Source organism: Odocoileus virginianus, chromosome 1 (genome assembly GCF_023699985.2).
Source record: "Odocoileus virginianus isolate 20LAN1187 ecotype Illinois chromosome 1, Ovbor_1.2, whole genome shotgun sequence".
NCBI classification, from domain to species: domain Eukaryota; kingdom Metazoa; phylum Chordata; class Mammalia; order Artiodactyla; family Cervidae; genus Odocoileus; species Odocoileus virginianus.
Window position 1 is genome coordinate 59,371,190 of NC_069674.1, and position 19,407 is coordinate 59,390,596.

General features: G+C 40.2%; 1 protein-coding gene across 2 annotated transcripts in view; it reads right to left on the reverse strand.

Moving 5' to 3' along the window:
- DOCK4 (dedicator of cytokinesis 4) overlaps positions 1–19,407 on the reverse strand; it is a 470,931-nt gene that overhangs the window by 121,432 nt on the left and 330,092 nt on the right. For both annotated transcript variants that reach the window (XM_070468527.1, XM_070468524.1), the window contains exons 23-25: positions 13,470–13,662; positions 2,935–3,062; positions 393–527 (exon numbers count right to left, since the gene is read on the reverse strand). In XM_070468527.1, the coding sequence (XP_070324628.1) occupies positions 393–527; positions 2,935–3,062; positions 13,470–13,662 (456 nt within the window). The remainder of the gene's footprint in view (positions 1–392; positions 528–2,934; positions 3,063–13,469; positions 13,663–19,407) is intronic.

Consider the following 19,407-nt stretch of genomic DNA (forward strand, 5'->3'; position numbering starts at 1 on the left):
AGCCATAGTGAAAAATTCACAATCAAAATTTAGGACCCTTGACTGCTATTGCTCTGTTTCACTGTTCTAACTTTCTCAAGCAATTTGATGAATGAAAAGAGAATGGATAGTTATCAAGGAGACTGAGGATGTAGAGCCACAGATTAACTTGAATTGGGCAAAATGGGGGGGTGGGGAACTGGGCCAATTTGGCCTTTCTGCAATTAGAAATATCTTAATTGAAGATCTTTTAACAAACATGCATCTTACTCCCATCCCCTGGTAAAACGAAGGTAAACTTACACACATTTGAAATGAACACAGATCAACCTCCCAAGTTCAGATTTCCCACCCTCAAAGCAACTGAGGCTTTAACAAGCAAAACTCTGCAGTTTTGTGCGCCGTGGCCTTACCGTGACATCCTGAAACTGAAGCCTCATGGTGGAGCCAGATGGCTGCGGACGACTGGTGATCTCCAAGATGGTTCTCAGCAGGATGTCCAGCAGGCTAGCCACTATCACATCTATTTCCTCCAGCACAGATTTTTCCTAAAGGAAAAAAAAATAATGTGCTCAGAAAATTGTGGCCTAAAATAGAGTCCTAACAAAGGACTTGAGCTCGTCAGTCCTGGACCTCCCTAATTTATCTAAATGAATGACCTTTCATAGAAAACAAAAGGCATGGAGATATTAACACCTTACCCAAGAGTACGTGACTCTGCAGCGCAGTGGGAACCTGAGATGCAAGTAAAAAGGTGGGGTGATGGTCTGAAACACACCCCAGACTAATTGGGAACACCAGCTATGCCACTAACATTGAGTGTGTCTCTCTGTGAGGTAAGTTTGCCTCTCTGGGCCTGACAGTTCACTAAACATCCCTCTTGGCTTTAAGTTTGTAATTTTTTGATTTCAGGTTGTTTTTACATTTATTCTTCTCATCGCTGGAGTTGCATGGGTCATTTTCCAAAACTCCTAAGTGCAAATGACTATTTCTATAAAGTGATTTTTAAAAATCCCTACATGTAAAGATTAGCAAACAGCATTCAGTCTGAATGAATGATGTTAGTTACAGACTGGACTTAATGTCAGTGGCTGTGGTGGGACTGCTCTCCCGAAGCAAAATGAATACTATCTAAGCCCCAGAACTTGAGAGAGAGAGAGTGAAGTTTTCTGCACTGACTAAAGGTACTGGATTTGAGTTCTTATTATACTGCACCAGACAAAGCACTATGATGACAAATGCTTTGTGTAGCAAGAAGATTACTTTTGCAAAGAAAACTTTTAGAAAGTATGAGTTGGAAAAACCCTTTTGGCTGGGATTTTATGATAAACTTTCTTACAACTGGAAAGAAAACTACTAAAGATTTTCCCGCAGAACAGAGTTTCTGCTCTGACATCCTTATCAGATAAGTGCAAAAACTGACCAAAACTTCAACAATGAAATAGGAGAGGGAAGAAAAAAAATCATCTCTACTAACACCTGATGTTTTTGGTTTTCTGCAGTAACCTTTTAAACTTACTTTTCACTCTCAGCAATGAGAGTTAGCAAAAACATTCTCACTAGGCACGGTATAGCTCTACTTTACTGAATTGGGTACGTAAAAAGCAATGGTCCCTCCTAGGCAGGTACCTCGCACCATACTTTCAGACACAGAGTTTCTGGTCTTTTTCTCTCAAGGGCCAACTCTGTTCCCACCAAAGACCTGATGCTTTTGAAATGAGGTGCTGAAGAAGACTCTTGAGAGTCCCTTGGACAGCAAGGAGATCAAACTAGTCAACCTAAAGGAAATCAACCCTTAATACTCATTGGAAGGACTGACGCTGAAGCTGAAGCTCCAGTACTTTGACCACCTGATGCAAAGAGCTGACTCAATGGAAAAGACCCAGATGCTGAGAAAGATTGAAGGAAGGAGGAGAAGGGGGTGACAGAGGATGAGACTGTTACAAAAGCATCACTGACTCAATAGACATGAGTCTGAGCAAACTCCGGACGATGGTGAAGGACAGAGGAGCCGGGTATGCTGCAGTCCATGGGGTCACAAAGAGTTGGACATGATTTAGCAACTGAACAACAACTGTTCCCACAGTACTGGAGTCCTATGTCCAAGAGTTCTACTGGAAGCTCTTCAGAAGGTGATCATAACTCAGAGGGACGAAAATGGGGAAACGGTAGCATGCTAGTAAGTAGGAGGCAGAGAAACAGGCATGCCAACATTCACTGCCAATCCTACTGTGTAAAAGTTGTTACGGATGAGGCTGCATAGTAAACAGGTGCAAACTGATGGAACTAAACTAGGACATCCTTCGCACATGGACTTCACACCAGACCTCTGAACCATGAGTATGCAGGGGGTTACCCCCGGTTATAAGCAAGCGTGCCATTTTTCTCTGTTGACACTCTATCGTCTAATACAAACTGCAATTCCTCAAGAGTCAGGAACATTGACAGGAATTCCTAGAGCCATGACAATGGAGTGATTAGTAATGGTTGTGGTGCAAGATACCACCAGGTTTCTGGGCCTCTCTTTAGCTTTCCCTATCTGCACAGGGCTTGGCCCAAGGCCCGTGGCCAAGCTCTGACCATCATCATCCAGTCTTTCACTGAATGGGCCCAAACAGACTGTCTTTGCAAGCAATAATTTATTCTTGCCACAGAGTATTTATCAAGATTAAAGACACATGTGGGAGGCTTTGAGATTTCTAATTTTTCTCATTGGGTATTCAGTTCTTCCTTGAAATACAAGTTTAAGACATGCAGGTTATTTGGGGCTACAGACATCCTACAAAGTTAAAAAAAAAAATTCCTTTAGAAGAAAAGTAAAAAATCCAACACAGATGGAAATGAAAGTGAGAGTCTCCAAGGATGACTCTTTGGTGTGCTTTCTCAGAAAACTTAAAATTTTCTTTCCAGAAGCCATCTGATGGGCACTATATCCTATAACCTGTGTTTACTTACTGAGCTATTTTTCTTGATGAGACAAAATACATTGCTAAGGATCCGTGCACACATGATCAGGTCCTTCTGTTCTTGCAAGTGCATGTGGAGGTGATGTAGCACGACAGGTAAAAGAATATACCGGGAATCTGGAGGGAGAAGAAGTATTAGTGTCATATTTAACAGGCCCATGCAAACCTCGTGCAAATCCTTATCTACTCTTTAATTTTAATTGCTAAATTATTAACACATATAGTTAGAAAAGTACTCGTTCTACAAAGTTGATACTGAAAAACGGTCGTCCCTTCCCCAGCCCATGACCACTGTATTCACAAGGCCTTTCACTCTTTTATTGAAACAGGTTTTTTTGTTTGTTGTTTGTTTTTACTACCAAATACCTAAATGGCATGCTTTTCTTGCTATCTCCAGACTTTTCATTGAGATGGATTATCGACTCACTTCTTACTATGGTAGATGAGAATTTAGTTTTTTTGTTTTGGTATTTTTTTAACCTCTTTTTCTTCTCTCCAGCCTCTGAAAAGAGTTATATCACAATTTCTGGCTGAATTAACACTTTTTATTTCCTGCTATTCTGATTTCCAACCCTTTCTCCATGATCAGAGTTTCGTTTTATTTTTGCTTCTCTCTCTGAAAGCTTTCAGGAAATTATTCCTTTCATTTCAAAACGTCATGATCATATACTTTGTCATGGCTCTTAAAATCTATAAACCCATGCCCTTGAGTTCTGGGAACTTGCCTTGAATTATTTCTAGTATTATTTCCTTCCTGCTACTGCTAGTTCTTCTGTCCTCTGTCTGGAACTTTGACTATATTCATGTCATGAATATCATCTACTTTTCTGAATATTTTTTCATATTTTTGATCTCTAACTTGTCATAAGTATTTGAAATAGTAAGGTGATAAGTAATCTAAAAATTAACTTACATGCAGTATATATTTCAACATTTTGAAAAAGTAACAGTGAATATGCATATTGTCCTGAAGGTTTATTTTTCAATGTGATGTCATGAACACAAAATTATTGTCTATCTTGGGCCCATAATGGAAATTTTATTTATAGGATGTGCCCACTTGCAAATACCCCAGCCCATCCTGCTTGGTTTTCTAAAAGATGTCATCTGTGAAACAATTCAAATGAATTGATTTTGGTTTATAAAAATCCATATGTCTTATAGACAGCTTGTATAAGCTATAATCCTACCTCACTCATTCAAGGAAAAATGGATAAGCTAAATAACTCTATACCTATTAAAGAAACTCAACTTGCTATTAGGAGCATATAAGGAAAATTCCAGACCCAGGTGGCTTCTATCTATGAAGCAATAATTAGAAGAAAGCACATCAAATCTATATAAATCCTCTCAGAATATAGAATAAACAGGGAATACAATTAACTCATGTTATGAGGTCAGCATTATCTATGACAAAATTAGTCAAAGACATTTTAAGATAAAACTACAGATTTGCTATCTCTCATCATCATAGATGCAAATATTCTTATATAAAATTTTAGCATAACACACATACAGTGATTAAATAGGTTTATCCTGGTAATGAACGATCACTTTAACATTTGAAAGTCAATCAATCAATGTGATTCACTATATTAGCAGATGTATTAAAAACATGAAAAATTCAGCATCCATTAACGATAAAAGGTGATAAGAATAGCTAAAGAATAATAGATTTTTCAAATTGATAAAGGGTATTGATGAAATATCTACTGTTAGCTAAAATAATAGTAAAAGATTGAATGCTTTGTCTTTAAGATAAAAAATGAAGGAAGGCCAATTTCACCAATTCAACACTGCACTAGATTCCTAGCTAGTATAATAAGGTATATCCAACAAAGTGAAAAAATGTATGATTCTGTATCCTAATAAAAATTTTAAGTATTCACAATTCAGAAAGTGCCTTTACTGGTGTTTGCCTGACTCCTCTTGTCTTCTTGGTTTCTTTCAGTAGTGAGGTTGGGAGTTATATTTCTTTTAATGCCTGCCACTAGACTACCAACACAATGAGGCGCGGCCTGAGGTTTACCATCAAAACAAACCACAGAAGTCACAGTCGTGCTTCACTTTCAGAAAATGAACACAAAGTGTTAAAATACAGCAGAACTCATTGCAGGCTTCCCTGCAACAGGAAGCCTGAACCAGGGAACTTCAATGAAACCCAAAGTGAAAGTCACTCTGTTCTGTCAGACTCTTTGCAATCCCATGGACGATAGAGTCCATGGAATTCTCCAAGCTGAAATACTGGCATGGGTAGCCTTTCCCTTCTCCAGGTGATCTTCCTGATCCAGGAATTGAACCGGGGTCTCCTGCATTGCAGGCGGATTCTTTACCAGCTGAATCACCACGGAAGCCCAAGAATACTGGAGTGGGTAGCCTTTTCCTTCTTCAGGGGATCTTCTTGACCCAGGAATCAAACCAGGGTCTCCTGCATTGCAGGTGGATTCTTTACCAGCTGAGCTGTACTTATTTACAAAACAATTACTTGACAAAAAGAATCAAGAAAAGGAATCTGAAAGCTTAAATGACAGGAGTCACTGCCTAGTGATGCTTAATTAGAAGGAAGATAAAGCTTATCTGGTATGTTCCAGTAGCCAGTGGGATTTGATTTCTAAAAATTCAATTTGCAACCAACTGTTAAGGAAATCTCTACTGCCAAAACGCAAGGCAGACAAATAATTGGTGTGTGGCATGTGTAAAAAGAAATATGGGAGTTGCCTGAAGATTTGCTGCTTCTCCATTACTAGGTCAGTATCAGCCAATGCACATGATAGAATCGAGGGGTAAATGCCAAAAGAGCTGACTGGTTAAAACGTTAATTCTTAACTGTAAAACAAAACACCTGGAGTCATCAAGAAGGCTCAAAGGAAAAAAGAAAAAGGCTCAAAGAAAAAACAAAACCCAGACTTGAACATACAGTAAGTTTCTAAACAGTAGAATCTGTTATGCAGGTTCTGTCCTTGAAAGGGTCAAAACACTCAGATTCAGATTCTCAGATAAAGCTCACTGTATAGTGTGTCTTACTTTTTATTTTGTCTGTACACACTTGAAGTGATAAAGCCAGCTCCCATTAGCAATTTCCAATAGGTGTGGGGCTAGGAAGAGGAAGCAGCAGCTAAGAAATGCTGATAAACTTCCTCCTTGAGGTTAATTTCAAGGAAAGTTCTCATCTTTGCTCCTTTAGCAACAAAGCTTTAGACAACTGTCCTTGTAGTCCTCTGTCCCGAGGGGAGTGAGGGCTGTGAGTCCCGTGGGGGCATGCAGGGTTTCCATCCACCCTCCACCAACTGTCCCAGTATAGGCTGGACACCAGCAGGACTCCCAAGCAGCTGCTCCGTGGCAGCCTCAGGATATGGAGATGGTACCTCCAGTGCAGGGGCTCTGGCTGTGGGACAGCTCTGAATGGAGGAGAGCTGCTGGATGCAGGGAAGCACCAGCAGGACAGAAAGCCCTGAAATCAGAGCTGGTTTAGGCCTTTGTGATCCAAGATACCAGGAAATGAACTGCTAATGTCACAGACAGCAACAGAAACTGCAAACAAGCCCTTCAGACACTGGTGGACAGAAAATGCTAAGAATGGATAGGACCGATGATGATTTAGGGGCTTCCTGCCATGCACACAAAGTCAGGACCACACAGGTAGACAACAGCCCAGGGCTAGGGATAATCTCTATGTGGCCCAGGTTTCTTACCCCGTGGATTCAATCTCCCACCCTAAAAGCAAAATACTAAGGAATGCAAAGGAACCAGAGATCAAACACCAGAATATGCTGGATCATGGAGAAAGCAAGGGAGTTCCAGAAAAACATTTATTTCTGCTTCATGACTATGCTAAAGCCTCTGAGTGTGTGATTACAACAAACTGTGGAAAGTTTTTAAAGAGACGGGAGTACCAGACTACCTTACCTGTCTCCTGACAAACGTGTATACAAGTCAAGAAGCAAGTTAGAACCTGACATAGAACAACTGACTGGTTCGAAATTCTGAAAGGAATATGACAAGGCTGTATATTGTCACCCTGCCTATTTAACTCATATGCAGAGCACATCATGAGAAATGCTGGGCTGGATTAACCACAAGCTGGAATCAAGATGGACGGAAGAAATATCAACGACCTATATGCAGACGACACCACTCTAATGGCAGAAAGTGAAGAGCAACTAAAGAACCTCTTGATGGAAGTGAAAGAGGAGAGTGAAAAAGCTGGCTTAAAATTCAACATTCAAAAAATTAAGATCATGGCATCCAGTCTCATCACTTCATGGCAAACAGAAGGGGAAAAGCAGGAAAGCAGTGACAGATTTTCTCTTCCTGGGCTCCAAAATCACTGTAGACAGTGACTGCAGCTATGAAATTAAAAGGCACTTGCTCCCTGAAAGAAAAGCTATGACAAACTTAGACAGCATATTAAAAAACAGAGACATTGCCGACAAAGCTATGGTTTTTCCAGTAGTCATGTATGGATTTGTGAGCGCTGAAGAATTGATGCTTTTGAACTGTGGTGTTGGAGAAGACTCTTGAGAGTCCTTGAACTGCAAGGAGATTAAACCAGTCCATCCTAAAAGAAATCAGTCCTGAATATTCATTGGAAGGACTGATGCTGAAGCTGAAACTCCAATACTTTGGCCTCTTGATGCAAAGAACTGCCTCATTTGAAAAAGACCCTGATGCTGGGAAAGATTGAAGGCAGGATGAGAAGGGGATGACAGAGGATGAGACGGTTGGATGGCATCACTGACTCAATGGATATGAGTTTGAGTAAGCTCCGGGAGTTGGTAATGGACAGGGAGGCCTGGCGTGCTGCAGTCCATGGGGTCGCAAAGAGTTGGACCTGACTGAGCGACTGAACAACAATTCTTGCTCCATCCTGATCCTGGTCATGACCTAGTACATAGCATTCATGAAGCATCTTTCAAGTATCTGTTATGTACCAGGCACTGTTATGGAAGCTAGAGATAAAACTGTCTTCAGGATAAATACAACCCATGTTATCTGAGGCTCTTCTTCTGGGATGAGGGGGGAGAGACAGACTTGAAACAACTAAATCACCAGTTCTTCAGTTATTACAGATGTGTTAGGTTATCCGAGAAGTAAAAAGCCCAAGAATGAGGCTGATGATGGGATGGGTGAGGCAGATAAGAGATTTCTTGAGAAAATGAGAGTTCAACTGAATCCTGAAGGGTAAAGATGGGTCAACTTGATTCAGAAAGGAAGAGGAGAAAGTCGGTTCCAAGCAGAGTGAAGTAACACTGAGATGGGACTAGGCGGGTGGGCAGGGCATTATCATTCTACTTTGAGGGGAAAAAGAGCATTCTTCATTCCTGCAACTCCGTGCATCTTTACAAGGCCTGTCTGCTACAGTGTAAGCTGTGGTTAATAGAAAAGTTGCAAGGAAGTGACATTTTCTAATGAGAAAGAAGTTTAATCACAGTGCAAGAAAAGTCAATACTCAACTAGGCTTTACCTAAAGTTCAAAGAAAGAAAAGCTATAGGCACCCACTAACTGTAGTAGGATTTTATTCTTCAAGTCGTCAAATTAATAGATATACCATCACACATCCTTTTTTTATACTGTGGCCTAAAATGGGGGGTGGGATGGACAGGTAGAGGCATTCGTTCCCAGAAAAAACTTTAAAAACAGTCTTATGGGGACTTTCCTGTGGTGGTCCAGTGGCTAAGACTCCACGGTCTCAATGCAGGAGGGCCGAGTTTGATCCCTGCTCAGGGAACTAGATCTCTTATCACAACTGAGACCTGTGCAGCCAAATATTAAAAATAACAACAACAACAAAGATGTCCTTAAAAAAAAAACAGTCTTATTACAGTCCACCTTCCTCCCTTTCTCCTTTACTTTTTCATTGCCACCATCAATTCCACAAAAGAGCTAATAGGGAACTGGGGGGTTTTTTGGCAGAAGGAAAAAAACAATGACTTCTGGGCACTTTCTTACGAAATCCCTATGATACCTGGTTTTTCAGTTTGTGGGAACAGAAAGTAGCACCAGCGTGTTTCTCATCACTACATGCTCAGTGCATTTGTGCTCACCTCTATTACCTACACTGTGGTTTGCCTGAGAAACTGCTCAATTATCCCAAAGGACAACCATGTATGACCTTATCTTAGCAAGCAAATAGCTTGGGAATGACTGCAGACCTCTGCTGAACAAGTCAAGCACCAAGCGATGGGGCCCAATGAAAATGGAGGCAAAACCACAGTCCCCCAGAGCCTGCCCTGTGGTCTGAGAAGACTCAGCATCCACCTTCTCACTCCCACAACTTCAACTGCCACGCAGCTCCCATTCTCCATGCTTCTGCCTCCCCCTGCCTCAACCTCTATCCTTCAAATCTGCTCTTTACTCAAGGCAAGCTGTTTTCTCCAACATCACTGAGACCTTTTCCTGGCCTTCAAAAAACAGGAAGAATAGAATTGTGGGGAGAAAAGGAAAAGTGAGCAGCTCAACTTTTATACCTTAAATAAGCCTGTCTGGACCCCAGATGATTTAGGTGTGGAATAACAACCTGCTTACATTTCAAATCTGAGCTAAGTCTTTCAGGTCTAGCCAGATACTCTAGACTCTCACCTTGACGGTACAGCTCAAAGGGACTGATTCAGTTCTGCCTGGCTGTGGAATGCCTCCAACCCCGAGACTGCCCCCTGGCCCTTAACTCAAGATGGCTTGAACCTTCCTACCACTTTTTTTTGTTTGTTTGTTTCCTTCTGTGGTGTTGACCTTGTGTGTCCCTCTTTGTCTTCTGTGAGTATTAATTTCTAATGTAGGCTCAACTAGAAGTATTCTGCAGCCATACCGCTTCCTTTGTGTATCTCCTCCACTTTTTTCCTCTCTGGGGTTTGCATTGGTTAATTTTGTATGTCAACATGTCCCATTGCAGCCCAGGTATTTCGTTAAATGCTATCTTTGGTGTGCCAGTGTATTTCCGGATGAGAATTGTGTGTGATTTGGTAGGCTAAGTAAAGCAGATTGTCCTCCCCAACATGGGTGGGCCTCACCTAATCCGTTGAAGCTCTGAATACAAGAAAAGGTGGAGTAAGGAAGAGTTTACTCTCTCTGCCTGTCATTCAACTGAGATATCCACCTTTTCCTGCCTTCAGATTTAGACTGGAATTTATACAAACACCTCTCCTGGTTTTGGAACTCAGACTGGAACTATGTCACCAACTTTGAATCTACAGCTTGCTAACTGCAGATTTTGGGACTTCTCAGCCTCCATAAACACATAAGACAATTCCTTACAATAAATCTATACACACACACACTATTGGGTCTACTTCTCTGGAGAAGCCTAATATAGGATTCTAGTACAAAGACAGCTTTCAAAACTTTCTATCTCTCCTAAGAGCTTGTAACATCTACAGTCTTGTCCTCCAAAATATTTTGAGATCTATTTTCTTAAAGCATGGGCTGACTGTACTCTGTACGCCTTTCTAGCTAATATGAATGCCCCAGAAAATGAGGTCACTTTCTCAGATCCTTCTCACTCTCTATCACTAACCAGTTCATCTTTGTTGATCAGAATTCAGCTCAGAGTAGCAATTATCTCTGCCATACTCAGTGTTCTGAGAAGTGGAACTGTTATTAAGGCCATCAAGAATTAAATACTTTGTCTTCAGCTAAATACATAGCCAGTTGATACCCTGTAATGTACTTATCCCTATTTTATTTTCTCCTGTTCAGATTTATAATTTTAATCAGCAAAGTGTCATTTGTAACTTCCATCTGGCCAAGATGAGTTTACTTATATAACTGTAGGACTTCATGTTCCATTTATTTTGCTTCCAACAAGTAAATAAAATTCATAGACTCCTGAGTGTTTTTGCCTTTCATATATGGAGCTACACCATCACACTGCTTTTAAACTGTTCATTTTACCCCTATGTAGCAGGCAGAATAAATTGTTTCCCTCAAAGATATCTACATCTTAATTCTCAGAACCTGTGAATATGTTATGTGAATAGATTCTGTTAAAGAGATTTTTTTGGAAATGATTAAAATAAGGATACTGATACTGGGGAGATTACCCTGAATTCTAGGTGGGACCCATGTAAACATAGAGGTCCTTACAAGTGAAAGCAGCTAGATAGAGTCAGAGATGTGAAGATGCTAAACTGCTGGCTTTAAAGATGAAGGAGGGGGAAATGTAGGTAGCCTCTAGAAGCTGTCAGAGGCAAGAAAACAAATTATTCCCTAGACACTACACAAAGGAATGTTGCTCCATCCACACCCTGATTTTAGGCCAGTGAGAAGCATTTTGGACTTCTGCCCTACAGAAATGTAACATAAGAAATCTGAGTTACATTAATCTACTAAGTTTGTGGTAGTCACTGTGGCACCAGCAGGAAACTAACAGGTCAAAACTTCTCTAAAACATGAATCTGATTTCACCATAGTTTGGTGATGCTATTCATGGTTTTCCTTAGTGTTGTTATGGTTCCTGGGTAACTTTTTTAGTGTTGTTATGGTTCCTGGGTAACTTTTTTACTACTCTGCCACCTGGGAAGCTCCGTGAGTCACTAAACCACAATCTAATCCCATCTTCCTGGGGGCCCTGAGGGGAGTCAAGCCTCTTACCAGCATCTGCGTCCGTGTGTTCCATTGGTCGAGAGTCACTTCTTTCTCAGAAGTTTATGTTTCCCCATCATCACCCTCCATGAGCAGTGTCCCACATAACAAGGGAGGCAGGCTTCCCCTGCCCCTCTTCACATGAGTGTCACCATCACTAATCCCCAGCACTGGCTCTGAGTCTCTCCTCTAGGTCACGAGCACAGGTCTTTCAGGGTCCACGTTCCCTGGGTCTCTTGAGTCCTTCTCTTCCGGCCCCAGTAAATAATCTCGCCACCTCCCGCAGAGACCCAGTATGATTTCTCTACCACCTCCTGAGCATCAGTAAGCAACAAGGAGCTGAGTCCACAGACAGAACACATCTCCCAGGGGCAATAATGAACAAAAATAATTTCCTTACATTTTAAAAACGGTTTTCATTATCTATGTTGCTCTTTTTGTGTCAGACTTTAACCTAACAAAGAATTATCTAGCCAGTAAGAGAGAAATATGGTAAAAATCACTAATTCCTCTGATAGGAGAATAAACTCTTCTGAGTTTGGTAATTGATATTGACAGAATTTATATTCTAGTCAAATGTGGATGCCTAGTTGGGACCTTCATCCTTTCTACTTCATACCGCCTATTCTTCACCCTCAAGGAAGCCCTAATCACTGCAGCAGAACCCTAGGACTCTGAGAGGTACAGTCTGAAAACTACTACAAAAGCATCTTTCCAGGATGAGATGTGTTTTCATGGGGAGAAATCAGAAGGTTGAAGCCTCTTTCACACTGAAACATTGTTTATCTCAGAAAAAAATCAGAACATACTAACAGTCTATCAACAGGGAAAAGATAAATTAACCACAATATACAAATATTCGTTGGACTACTATACAACAGTAAAAAAGAACAAGAGCTATATCTAATAGCATGGAAAAATAAAAAAGTGCAATATTAATAAAAAAGAAGCACTCTACAGAATGACATTCAATATAATATTATATAAAAACTAAAAGGTGAAAAAAATTTGAAAAGGTAAAAATTGATGTTTTTATAGCTACAGAATAAAGGCATAGAAGACAGAAATTAATCTGATAGTGGAAACATATATGAATGAAGTGAGTATATACAAGAGGGTCTATTTCTATAATGACAAATCTCTTAAAAGACCTAAAGTAAATATCCCCCATTGTTGAGATTTATTATGCTCTAGTCTAGTTTGTATGTTTAAAGTGTTTCACAATAATGTAAAAAAGGTTTCTTAACTATATTTTAGACCTATTTAAAAAATATAACACACACATATATGTATTCATGTGAAAGATTTCTCAAAATATAATTTTTTAAAGTTTTTGATTCAGTGATAATTATGGAACCTTTTTAAAATATAATTTAAAATGAGACTGACATTTTTTTTTTTTTTAACTGGAGGAATTTCCAGTATGTAGTGGGATTTCAGAGTAGACATTATGACAAAATCAACTCAGTAAGTAGTCACTTGCTATTAGGAAAAAATATATAAAAAATGACAACACACTGAAACTTTCACCGAGTTTCAGAACACAAATTGATGGAAAACTTTTAAGGACAAATGATATAAACAAACAAGGATTATAGCAGTTCCCTATAAGCATCTCTGAAAAGAAAAAATTTTAATTTTGTTGACTGTTAAAAGAAAAAAAAAATCTACAGCAAGGAAAAAAGCATGCCCTACACTACAACTTGTTGTGATCTGAATTAACAATTTAATTATTAGAATTTCCATTCTTTCCAGAAATAAAATTTTAAGAGCCATACTTTTGTGTGTGACTATTTAATAAACTTATTCTACCATCCAAATACACAATGCTTCTGAGAAAGAAGTTTTTAGTTTCCTTTTTAAATTGCTTCTGCTGACCTATGACTAGAAAATGTAAGCAACGGCTTTCTAGAGACACTGTTTATCTGAGAGACACAGCACCTTACCTGGGTTGGTATAGAGCTGGCTTTCCACGGTCTTGCCAATGCACTGCAGTTTAACAGCCTGCAGGGCGTCATCCACGTGCACGATCGTCGGCAGACTGCCCAGGGTGTCCTGGACCAAGTTGGCCACCTCCCGGACGTCAAAGAGCTTCAGCAGCTCCGAATACACAGCTGGGAAGGAGCTCAGAAACACAGCCTTTAAAAGAAGAATTTAAATCAATTCCCAGACATGCCCTGAGAAATCAGCTATAAAAATGTCAGTGAGTTTAAGACTGTGACAAATATTTTTCAATGGTAGGAAACAGAATGTCAAATGCTTCTGGTACCTAAATCTAAAAAGACTAAAAGGGCAAAATTTAAGGGAAAAAGGTACACCAAAATAGAGCAATTTTTCAAAATATGCAAAGGTACAACATAGTAGAAAACTGGGAAATCCTGTAAAGCAACTGACATTAGCAAAATGATGGACGAAACCCCCATAGATTCAGCAGAAGGTAGCATGATCAAATGGAAGAGATACTCTGCCAAGACCTGGATTGTAATTATTTATGTTTCATTCTTTTTGGAGAAGCATTCTGAAGTGCTCATTTAAATATCATTTACCTTTAAGAAGCCAAACACATTAATTCCTTAAAACACTCAATTTATGATTAAAGAAGAAACACAGGACATCAGAAGGCATCAGAAGACCTAGATTACATGTAGGATGAGCTTGACTTCTAATCAACTCTGTGACCTGGGCAAGTCATTTTAAACCCCTAGGTTTCAGTTTCATCACCTATAAAATGACAAGATCATTAGAATAATCCCTCAGGTTACTTCAAGATCTAATGAAAATCCAAAACTGTGTGTATTAAGAACAATATTGTTTACATAAATAAAGAAACCTGATCATTATTTTTTAAAAGAAAAAAAAAATAGGTGCGAACATCAAACCCTGAGGGGCATACTTTAAAAATTGGGCTAAGACTGCACATCAAAACTCAGCCTTTTAAAATTCCACAAAAGGAGGGCAGTGGAAAGAAAAATTGATCAACCACCTGGTGGAGGAAGAGGCACATGTTTCTAATATGCTGAGATTCAATGGCTGTCGGATTCACCAATGAGATCTCCAGCAGAAAGTGGGTCAAGTCTCCATGCGCTGATGATTCAAACACAGAATCGAATTCAAATTTGTGGACTTTGGTATCTACCTATATAGCAGTAGCAGAAATACGTTGAAGAGCTGAGACCTGTTTTTGATATCAGAACCATCAGAATGCTCATGGTGCTAGGGTCAGCAGCTATGTTCTCCCTTTGACTTTTAAAAATTATAGATTTACTTGAATGCTTTTAAAATTAATAACTTGATATTTTTTGGTAAAGACTATACTTATATAACCTTCATTTCACTCTGCAAAGAGCTGAGTCATAAGATGAAGTTTAAAAAGAGTAAATGAGGCCAGCTTTCTGATCACTGAAAAATCACCTAACTTGATGTTCCTCAGAAATCCCTTAATGTATGCATCAATTCTTTATTTATACCTCTTTATTTCAAAAAGATATTTGTGCCTGCAGTGTAAGATACACTTATTTAAAAAGATAAAGAAAAAAGGACCTTGTGATGAGGGTAGAAAGAGACTTGTATCTAAGCTAAAGGTATCTAAGCTTACAGGTATCTAAGCTAAAGATTTTTACTGCAAATAATAAAAACACAATATTGTTTTGATCTTCCTGGTATCCAAGACAAAAAGAAAAAAGATAATTAATAGGAATTTGGGGCAGGGTCTCAGGGCTGAATACCTTCCACCATTCTTCTTTTCTTGGGGTTCCCAGGGTAGAGGGCTGCCCTTGGAATGGACTACAGACAGCAGAGTAAGCCTTCTGTCCTGCTCCCAAGGACAGAATCATTAACAGGCTGGGCTTAGGCCAGGAGGACCAAATGAACCTCCTAGCAGTACCAGCTCTACAGAGCAGCTGTCTACTGATCCAACTGGAGGGATTGCTGGGATGGCCTATTCTGCCTCCAGGAGACAGAATTTGCTGAGTTGTAACTCACATGGAAAAAATCCAAAATGGAGCAAGGAAACTGGGACTTTTGTGTTTAAGGCAAGAATCTGGACCAATGGCTATCCTTGGCTCTGGACACGGTAGGCAGAGTTCCAAGATGATCTCCAATAAATTTGTCCCCTGATGCTGTTCCCAGGCAGAAGTGTTCTCTGACACATGGGAGGGGAACTCAGAGATTTGAAGCATGAGAAAGATTTGATAAACTGTGCCTGGCTTTGAGGATTAGAGGGGCCATACACCAAGGAATGTGTGGTCTCTAGGAGCTAAGAGCACCCAGCTCCTTCCCCAACTCTGGCTGACAGCAAGCAAGGAAATGGGACTCTCACTCATAAGGAAACTGATTCCTGTCCAAAGTCTGAAAGATCTAGAAGATGAATTCCTCCTGAAAGCCTCCAGATAAGCCGTCAAAACCAACCCCTTGATATTGGCTACAGGAGACCCTAAGCCAAAAATCCAACCATGTCTTTTGATCTACGAATCTGACCTGATAAATGGGTGTCATAACACCATCATGAGAAACGCTGGGCTGGAGGAAGCACAAGCTGGAATCAAGATTGCCAGGAGAAATAGCAATAACCTCAGATATGCAGATGCCACCACCCTTATGGCAGAAAGTGAAGAACTAAAGGGCCTCTTGATGAAAGTGAAAGAGGAGAGTGAAAAAATTGGCTTAAAGTTCAACATTCAGAAAACTAAGATCATGGCATCTGGTCCCACCACTTCATGGGAAATAGATGGGGAAACAGTGGAAACAATGGCTGACTTTGTTTTTCTGGGCTCCAAAATCACTGCAGATGGTGACTGCAGCCATGAAATTAAAAGACGCTTACTCCTTGGAAGGAAAGTTATGACCAACCTAGACAGTATATTAAAAAGCAGAGACATTCCTTTGCCAACAAAGGTCCGTCTAGTTAAGGCTATGGTTTTTCCAGTGGTCATGTATGGATGTGAGAGTTGGACTATAAAGAAAGCTGAGCACTGAAGAATTGATGCTTTTGAACTGTGGTGTTGGAGAAGACTCTTGAGAGTCCCTTGGACTGCAAGGAGATCCATTCAGTCCACCCTAAAAGAGATCAGTCCTGAGTGTTCCTTGGAAGGACTGATGTTGAAGCTGAAACTCCAATACTTTGGCCACCTGATGAGAAGAGCTGACTCATTTGAAAAAATCCTGATGCTGGGTAAGCTTGAAGGCAGGAGGAGAAGGGGACAACAGAGGATGAGATGGTTGGATGGCATCATCGACTCAATGGACATGGGTTTGGGTGGACTCTGGGAGTTGGTGATGGACAGGGAGGCCTGGCGTGCTGCGGTTCATGGGGTCGCAAAGAGTCGGACACGACTGAGCAACTGAACTGAACACCATCATGGTCATCTGTTGTGCAGTGACAGAAACCTAACATATGGGATCAATCAGATTAGTGACACCTTCCATCTTAGAAGAGAGAGAAATGACAGTGTGGGGTCAAACGGGGACTTGGAATGGGAAGAAGTATTTAAAATTCTCCTTCCTCCCAAAATATAGAGGGACAAAGTCCTCCTTGTTTAATGAAGAAAACTAACCACTTATTTATAGAAATTTTCTCTTAGCACCAAACTAAGAAACTATGTACACATTTTATATATTATCTCCTGATAAAAAGCTAACAGTCAAAAAAGAAGAATCAAATATGATCCTTTGAAGGTGCAGCAGTTTCACTATTTTAAAAAAAAGTTATTTTAATATTTTAATTTTTCTTTGGCCATGCCCCAAGGCATTTGGGATCTTACTTCCCCAACCAGGGATACAGCCCACACCCCCTGCATTGGAAGGTGAAGTCTTAACCACTGCATGTCCAGGGAAGTCCCAACTGCCTCACTATCCTGATGGAGGGGTAGAATTTAGAGAATCAAGAGCAGTTGGAGGGTAAATATAGAAAAGGAAGCTGCTCTATATCATGGCTGTACCTCAGAGCCCAAATTTCTCAGAGTGACGGCTAGGATTCAGTGTAATGTAACTAAGGTAAAAGAATGTTTCTGTAACTTTAAAGAAGAAAAAAAAATCTCATGAGTCCATAGCAAGACATCCTCATTTGAGAAACCATGACTTAAGATTACTCTTGAGAGTAGGAGAATATTTTTCAGATATTAATTAGGTATGTTATATCCTTGATAAAGGTTTTTCTTTTTTTTTTTTAAAGAAAAATCTCAAAATGAAGACTGAAATTTTCAACAGTTTTTATAAAAGTAGTGAACTTCTGAGAATATTGATCTAAAGGAATATATGGTTAGCCTGTTGGAATATCCTTTTCAAATATCACCAGCTGGTAAGTAAGGTTTGATTAGTTGGCAACTTGACATTGAGATCTCTGGCAAGTGTCCTAAAGTTCAGTGATTGTACCATTGACAAGAGAAGCCAAAATGATATTAAAAGAGCCTGTATCCTTACCCAGGGGCTTCCCTGGTGGCTCAGTGGTAAAAGAATCCACCTGCAATTCAGGACACGTGGGTTTGATCCCTGGGTTGGGAAGATCCCCTGGAGAAGGAAATGGTAACCTACTCCAGTATTTTTGCCTGGAAAATCCCATGGACAGAGCAGCCTGGTAGGCTATAGTCTGTGGGGTCACAGAAGAGTCAGATATGACTTAGTGACTAAATAACAACATCCTTACCCAGATGGAAGAGAAGTCCACCTCTGCAAAGAAGAAAGTAACAAGAATAGCTCCCAAACAGTCAGAAAAGCATGGCATTATTATTGTAGGGGGGTCGTACATTTCTACTGTTTTGCCTTTAGATATAATGCTTTCCAAATGGCAAACACCACCAACTTACAACAATACTCCTAGGGATCTAGTCTCCTACTATCCCTTTTTGTATCCAAATTCACAGTCATTGTAAGTCTCAAGTCTCCAGGGGAGGGTAATAAAGAAGTTGCTTTCCCATCTGATGGGTTTTTTAATCAAGTTATTAGAATTAAACAGGTACAAGAAGTATCAAGAAAGTGTAGAGAAAGGTATTCAGAATGATCTCTTGGCACACTATTTGAAAAGTAGATAGATCCTGTTCTTAAATGACAAGAAGTAGATAGATCCTGTTCTTAAATGACAAGAAGTATCAAGAAAGTGTAGAGAAAGGTATTCAGAATGACCTCTTGGCACACTATTTGAAAAGTAGATAGATCCTGTTCTTAAACAAAACATGAGAGCTACTCCTGGTAATATACTTTGACAGCGACCGCTGAGCACTGGTGATAGAGAATAACTCCCAGGATGATTAGGGTCTACTGGAAACAAAACAACATGCAGTTTAGCCGAGACCAGTACAATGAGCCTCACGTGCACGGATTAAAATGCAGTACAAGAGAATTCTCTGGCAGTCCAGTGGTTAGGACTCACCAGTCTCATTCCGGGGATTGGGTTCTATCCCTGGTTGGGGAACTGTTCACACAGTGTACCAAAAAAAAAAAAAAAAGGCAGGCTTGGGGGAAACAACTGCAGCAGCAGATTGTTGTTTCTGTTGCTCAAAACAATCCTCTTTATGACCCCATGGATTGCAGCACATCAGGCTTCTCTGTCCTCCACCATCTTCTGGAGTTTGTGCAAACTCATGTCCATTGAGCCAGTGATGCCATCCAACCGTCTCATCCTCTGTCACCCCCTTCTCGTCCTGCCCTCAGTCTTGCCTTCATGAGTCAGCTCTTCACATCAGGTGGTCAAAAGATTGGCGCTTCAGCATCAGTCCTTCTAGTAGCAGGTGAGTTAAGAGAAAAATTCCTCCCCACAGGTGACACTGACAGGGTGTCTCCAATCAGCAGCGTGAGTTCTAGAAACTGGAATGGAGGCTGATGCAAACCAACAGGCTCTCCATTTGGGGTGATAACAGTCCAAAGAAAGACATTACCAACTTTTGCTCTGCT